General features: G+C 37.5%; 1 protein-coding gene across 1 annotated transcript in view; it reads left to right on the top strand.

Moving 5' to 3' along the window:
* The first annotated feature begins 124 nt into the window (after nucleotides 1-124).
* LOC131986221 (nesprin-2-like) overlaps nucleotides 125-7,389 on the top strand; it is a 31,066-nt gene continuing 23,801 nt past the window's right edge. The window contains exons 1-3 of the mRNA XM_059351073.1: nucleotides 125-298; nucleotides 391-451; nucleotides 4,971-6,756. Of these exons, the coding sequence (XP_059207056.1) occupies nucleotides 5,809-6,756 (948 nt within the window). The 5' untranslated portion in view covers nucleotides 125-298; nucleotides 391-451; nucleotides 4,971-5,808. The remainder of the gene's footprint in view (nucleotides 299-390; nucleotides 452-4,970; nucleotides 6,757-7,389) is intronic.

The raw sequence follows: 7,389 nt of genomic DNA, 5'->3' as shown, positions 1-7,389 counted from the left end.
AGTCTTATCAGCTGAGACCAGACTCACACAGCAAGATGTTACACCACCCAAACAGCATCAACCACCCAATCATACACTGGGTGTCAGATCTATCTGAACACCCGACCTGGTGGTCAACAAACATCTGGAGAGAAGCGATATAAAATGTTTTAGAGATAATTTTGCAAGCCTGAATCATCCGCATAGCGCTCCAAAGAATTGGACACTTAAACAGACAAGCAGTGCTGAAATGACTCACTAAAATGTGTCCTGTCTTCTCAAACTTTGACTATGAATCAAAGAACAAAAGGAAGAAGAGGTAAGAAAAAAAGAAAATTATATCTATGTGCAATGGTTCAATACTCTGTGTGTTAAGTTCTAATTTTATATAATTTCTACTCTATCCTGAAGCCTCATGGGAATAAGCAGTTCCGAAGTTGTAATATGAAAATATATAAGCCAAGAGACAATGGTAAGTCTATTTTATTCTTCAAAATTATTGTGTTTGGATCTCAAAAATAAGCATTTTAATTTATTCCATGAATGGTCCTTACATAGTAAACTTGCTGCCAAATTTGCAGCATGTTTAAGCAATAGTTTAATGCATCTGCTTTCACATTTGAGAGATTAGGTTTAGGCATTTTAAACACCTTGAAAACTGAAAGAACATAAGATAGATATAGATTGCGAAATTTTCTAATGGGAGTAGAAAAATAACCAAGTAATTAATTTGTAGTGGAAACAACCTAATCCAAAACTAGTTTCTACCAGATACTTTCACAGCTGGACAGAAAAAAGTGATACAGTGACCTGTTGCCAAATTAAATTTGTTGCATATGAGGTATGTGAAACAATTGTGACAACATACAATATACCAAAAAAACAATAACAAGACTAAGTCAAAACTGAGTATATGGCTGACCGTGTTTGATGAATGCGATTTTGGGAATAAATTACAGGAATAGGTAATGGTAGTGTCTATTATGTGAATATGTTGGATACTCGTAATTAGAATGCTTTTGTATTCTGCCCTACAAAGTCTAACTGCAGTAACTACAATGTTGTCGTCTTCTTTCAGCTTTTATATTTTGTTTTCAGTGAATAAAACATTTTCTAATTGATTTTGTTATAAGTGTATTTAAAAGTAATTAACAACTCTATTCAAAGACTTGTCTATTTTGGACTGAATAGTATAAAGTAATGTTATATTTTAGTCTTAATATCATTTTATCTAACTTTTTTACTGAATCACTATCTAGAAAACAATTTCCCTTTCAAATAAACTTATAATTTCTATTATTTTTATGTTTAAATTAGTATATATATCCAAAGCAGACCGTGGTAAGTACAATTACTGCTTTGTTTTGAGTTGGATTTTGTGGTTTTTATATAATCATTTCTTTGAAATAAAACAAAATTTAAATCTAAAAACTTTGTCACAAGATAAAACAGACATCAAGGAGTTCATTTTTAGTTATAAATAAAATTTCGACCAAAAATGTAGTTACTGCAGTTAGGCTTGGTAGGGCAGAATAGTGTATACAAAGAAGTAATTAATAAGCTGAAGGAAACCGAAACAAAACTTTGCACACAAAATCTGTGGAACCCAATGACAAAAAGTTCAAAGAATTGTTATATTCCAAAAAATGAATAAGTTATGGAGGAACAACTTCCTGTACATTGCAGTCAATACAGGAAATGGTGCATATCTTGGTACCAGTGAAACTAAACTCAGGACCTGTATTTCCCATGAGCCATTTAAAATGTCTGCAAAACCTGACACAAATAGGTGGAGATGTTTTGCAATATTGATTAGTATGCCTTTTCGCAAAATTGCAACATACACAAAACCTACTTTTAGAAGTTTTGCAGATGCAATCTGTTGAACCAAATGATTAAACGTTTTTATAAGAATATTGGTAATTAAAAAAATGTGCAAGGAGGAAAAACTTATGTAGATTGCGGTGAAAACAACGCGGCCCATCTTGGCAACAATTACTCCTATTAACACAAAGCTTGGCTTAGTCATTTCCAACGGTCCACTGAGACTCTGTTCAATATGTGAGAAAAGCCCCTGACTGCAGCTCAACGTGGAGTCAAACATCGAGTGGGTCTGGTCAAACATTGAGGTGGGTGGAGTCCAATGTTGAGGTGGGTGTAGTCAAGCATTGAGGTCGGTGGAGTCAAATGTTGAGGTGGGTGTCGTCAAGCATTGAGGTGGGTGGAGTCAAATGTTGAGGTGGATGGGGTCAGACATTGAGGTGGGTGTAGTTGAACGTTGAGGTGGGTGGAGTCAAACGTTGAGGTGGGTTTGGTCAAACTTTAAGGTGGGTGGAGTCAGGCATTGAGCTGGATGGAGTCTGTTAGATTCACTCAACAGCACCACTTATTGATGACAGTGACAAGTGAAGCACACTTCTATTATTATTATTTGAAGCATATAAACAAATAAGGAGCATATTTACATGTTATCAGAATTAAACATAAAAACATATATGACAAGATTAGATAAACTATTAGATAATGTAATAGCAGGGATACCACAGCAGGGAATTCTATGGATTTACAATAGCAGAGAGGGATAGACATTAAAATGTGAAATGACAGAAAGTTTAAAGTTTAAAGCGGCATGAAAACTTTTTTTTTTAAAAGAAGCTGTTGTCATTCCCATTTTCAAGACCCGGAATGAGGGGGGTCTCACTCGCCGAAACGCCCCTAATTTGAATACGATCGGTCCGGAGCCGGCTTTTGTCGGGACTATTTTAGTCCCTGTCAAAGAGTTCCAGCAGTGTTCCCAACTTAGCGACTTTGTTGCTAAATTTTGCGACTTTTCAGACCCCTTTTAGCGACTATTTTTCAAGAACGCGACTCCAGCCGGAGGCCGGCTCGTTAAGAAGAGCCGCTGTTAGCGGCAGTTAGCTACAGTTAGCTCTGTAGCAGTACAGTGTGTATGTGCTGCTGCTACAGGAGGTGTTCACTCAGTGATCTCTGTTTGTTTACAACAAGCACCGGACACTATGTGCACAGTTAGTGATGCCAGTTAATTCACAATCAATATGTTTATGATCAGCGGGAGACTCTGTGCATAATTAGTCATGCTGCTTTCAGCTGCTGACGTTGTGCACAGTTAGCGACGGTGAAAACAATACGTCACCTCTCAGTCTCTAAATCCCTCTGGGGGCTAACTTGTAGTGGAGACACGCAGAGTGAGCGGACTTTTGAGAGGGTGTGGCCTGAGATTTTCCCGGTGGCCACTTTTCCCCCTAGTCACAACACGGCTTATGTGTAAGTAATTTTAAATCAATTGGGATTATGGACAACTGGATAATGGGAATGTTACAAAGTGAATTATGCACAGTCTTACTTACTTTCATGGTTGATGAAAATGTGCACTGTGAAAAAATGAGAGCACCGGAGCTAAACGACTGGGGGCTTCTCAAACGACTCCACCCACCTCAACGTCCATTTAGCTCCGCCCCGAATTGCACACTGCAGTCAGGGGTACTTGAAATGTGACGCCAATCAGCCACTAGGGGGCACGCTGTCAAAAATGCAAAAGGTATGAAGAAAAAAACACAAAGCAAGTGATATCACATCTCTACAAAGTTCTGTCAGATATACATGAGACTGGGGTAGCAGAATGCCTCACCACACTGAGGCACGGAACAAATTTTTAATCCAATTGGCATTCTCTGTTAAAATAAAAGTCAATTTTAAGCTGTGTCTGCAGGCAAGTTATTATTATTAGTTAATGAAAACTAACGGAATAACGAAAACTAGAATTGAAAAAACATTTTCGTTAACTGAAATAAGAATAAAAACGAGAGTTTTTAAAAAAACGATAACTAACTTAAACTGTATTTTGTGGTTACAAAACTAACTAAAATTATAGTGAAAATGTCCTTTCGTTTACGTCTTTGTCAACCTTTTTCATACGTAAACCTTTTGGTTGATATGAAATCTATTTCATCTATTTGGTTTTATGACTTAATAAACTTATTGGGGCTGAGATGGATCAGACAAAGGAAACAAAGGAAATCTTTATTATGACTTTTTTGAATCTGGCACCCAACAAATACCCCATTACTAAAAAACTAAAACTAACACTAAAACTAGTAAAAACTTAACCAAACCTAGCAAGCTCACTCTAAAAACTAATTAGAACTAACTGAATTTGAAAACAAAAATTGACAACGAAATTAAAACTAACACTAATGAAAAATCCAAAACTATTACTTACTCAGACTTAGATCTGAGTACAAGTAAAGAGTAAGTGCCATGGGGTTGAGTTTAAGTGCAATAGGATGTAGGTGCTGTCAGGCAGTGTATAAGAACAGTGCAAATAGAGCCCTCTTTTTCCTTCTTCATCCATGTAGATGATATGTAAAGATGTTCAGGAAGGAGCTGGGTCTTTAGTTTCTTCTTAAACATTGAGAGGGACTCAGCAGATCCAATGGAGTTTGGTAACTTGTTCAAGCACCAGGGAACTACAGAGGAGAAGAGTCTAGCTTGAGACATAGGGCCCTCTAGCGGCCGAGGAGCCATTTTCAGCCGTCTTTCATTGGAACAGCATAGTGAGCAGGAGGGTGCAAACCTGAATGAAGGACTTAAGGTAGGAGAGAGAAGGACAGAGGGAGGAGAAGAGATGAGAGAACAGAGGAAAGGAGGTCAGCCAGGACAAGTGAGCTGAGGTCAGAGTAAGTAAAGAAGAAATTAATACTTCTCTGACTGTATATTGAAGAATAGCCATAGTAATGAGTGTAAGAAACTGGCCGAGGGGCCCTGGTGAATGATAAATGACATGCTGTCATATAAGCCCTCACTGCCTTCTGAAAAATGTATGTCCTTTCATGCCATACCTTTGGTTTCACAAAAGAGGATAAACTGGCTTTATACTTTTTTTTCACATTCTCACCTGTTTCACATTCTCACCTGTTTTCTCACATTCTCACCAATGACAAGTGATATTCTGTCCATTTTATGACCAACAGAGCAGAGACATCATAACAGCAGGATGACCTAAACAAACATAAGTACCCAATAGAAAACAACAGGCAATTAGAGGACAAACAAACTAAAGTCAGCACAAAAACCAAAATGGAGATTGTGAAAAGACAAAGACAGTTGACAGCTCAACTAATGGAGGACATTGAACAACTCTGGGAAGAGACACAAAGGGAGACAACTGAAATTGACCACCTGAAGTCGCATGAGGATATTGAAAGACTGACAGCTGAAAAAAATGAACAGTACTTTTTAATAAAGGCACTAAGATTACAGATAGAACATGTTATGGAGAAAGTTGACGAGAGTAAAAATGAAGCCACTCAAGAAAAAATGCAACTTCAAAAAATGTGGACCAAGATATACCAAGAGAGGGAAACTCTGGAAAAAAGACGTAATGACCTCATCGATGAGCGACACAAGTTAGAAATGATCAAGTACGGTGGGACAAAATCACAAAACAGTACAGAACCCCAAGAACCCATGGAACAGATAAAGAGTCTGCTGAGCCTAGTAAACACAATTAAGACAAAAATGCTTGAAGCAAAGCAGGCAAAAGAACAAATGGAGAAAAACATGGTAGACATACAGCAAGAGTTAAATAAAAATAAAAATAATACTGTCCAACTTAGAGATCAAGTCAAGCACATCAAACATAATATTAATGTCCATATCAAAGAGATGAAGCAAAAATGTAAAAAAAATAAAAACGCTGTTGAGATGCATAAAGTCCCAGTCCCAGAGATGGAAAGTAGAGAAAAAAAGAATAAAAAAAAAGACAAGTTTGACAGCCTGAGGAATAAACTTGGCACAATCCAGGAAGAGATGGAGAAACTTTGGAAAGTGCTAGAAGACAGTGGACCAAAACTTGAAGTACCGGTGAGAAAGAAGCAGAAGCTAAAGAAAGAGAGTGGTCAAATAGAAAGAACTAAAATGAAGACTGAAAGAGAAAACATAGAGAATGACAGGCAGTTAGCCAAAGCAGAAATTAATGCCATGGAGTGTGTGAGGGAGAGTATGGAAAGGGAAAAACAGGAGTTGGACAACACGTTACAAAAGACAAAGAAGGCAATAAGAGAAATGGAAGTGTTGAACACTGAGATTGAAATGAAGAAAAAGGACCTGGTAAAAATGATACGATTGCAAATGAAAAAAGGGGGAGAAATGAGCAAGATGGCGGGGGAGTCTGAACATGATAAACAAGACATTAAGGCAAGACAATATATGAGTGAGGAGCAGGTGCTGGAGGGGAACATGGAGGACAGGTTTGATGAGCAGAAGATTAGACTTCAACAGGTTGATAGGACAAGAGACATAACACAACATAAAGAAAATCAGTTTGAGGAAGAAAACATGGAACCATACACCAGGATTAAAGTGAATACTAACATGAAGAGATTAATTCTTGACGTAGAAGGAATCAGAAATATGCTGTGTAGGGTGAGAGAAGATGCAGAGCAAAGCAGGAGGGACTTTACAGAAGAAAAGAGTCAAATCCAATGGATGAATTTTCAAGTAAAAAAACAGAGACAAGCGCTTGACCAACGGCTGGAGAAGACCATGAAAGAGAGAGATGACTTGGAAATCACAAAAGCGAAGATACAAAAACACAGGGAGGAGGTTGAAAAAAACCTGGAAGATAAAATAACTACAATTGTGACCATGAGAGCTAGCATAGAAAAAGCTGCAACAGAGATGAAAGGCACCAGAGAAGAGATGCTCATAGTCCAAAGGAAGCTGGATCAGAACAAGGAAGAGCTCAAAAATGACATGGTAAGTAACTCTTTTTTCTTTTCAGTCTTGTGTCAGTAATTAGCCATTTCCACATTTTAGTGTTTCATTGAACCAGGGCTGGACTGGGACAAAAAAAAATGAACAGCCCTGGCATTTTTACCCTGACCGACCCACTACAACTAACCCAGGGCCCCCCTGAATCAGAGCTTTCCTCTCAGACATGGATCAGCCAGTGGGGAAAAGTAGCGAGCTGCAACTTAATCTCTGATCTTAAGAGTTTGCCTACCTGATGGTAAATTAGGGTAATATTGTAATGGAGAATAAGGCCTCTGTAACACTTTATATTAGGGAACACATATTCAATATTAATTAGTTGCTTATCAGCATGCAAATAAGTAACATATTGGCTCTTAGTCATTAAGTGGTTAAGATCATAACTCGTATACAACAACTTCCTTACTTACTACTAATAAGCAATAATTCTGAGGTTATTGAGGGAAAACTCTTAGTTAATGTCTTACTGGTTGTATAATAAGACCATGCAGAATAAGGCATTAATAAGTACTTTATAATGACTAATTAAGAGCAAATATGCTACTTATTTGCATGCTAATAAGCAAATAATTAATGTTGAATATGTGTTCCCTAATATAAAGTGTTACCAAGGCTTCT

Source organism: Centropristis striata, chromosome 15 (genome assembly GCF_030273125.1).
Source record: "Centropristis striata isolate RG_2023a ecotype Rhode Island chromosome 15, C.striata_1.0, whole genome shotgun sequence".
NCBI lineage: Eukaryota > Metazoa > Chordata > Actinopteri > Perciformes > Serranidae > Centropristis > Centropristis striata.
This window is presented reverse-complemented; position numbering and strand designations above follow the sequence as displayed.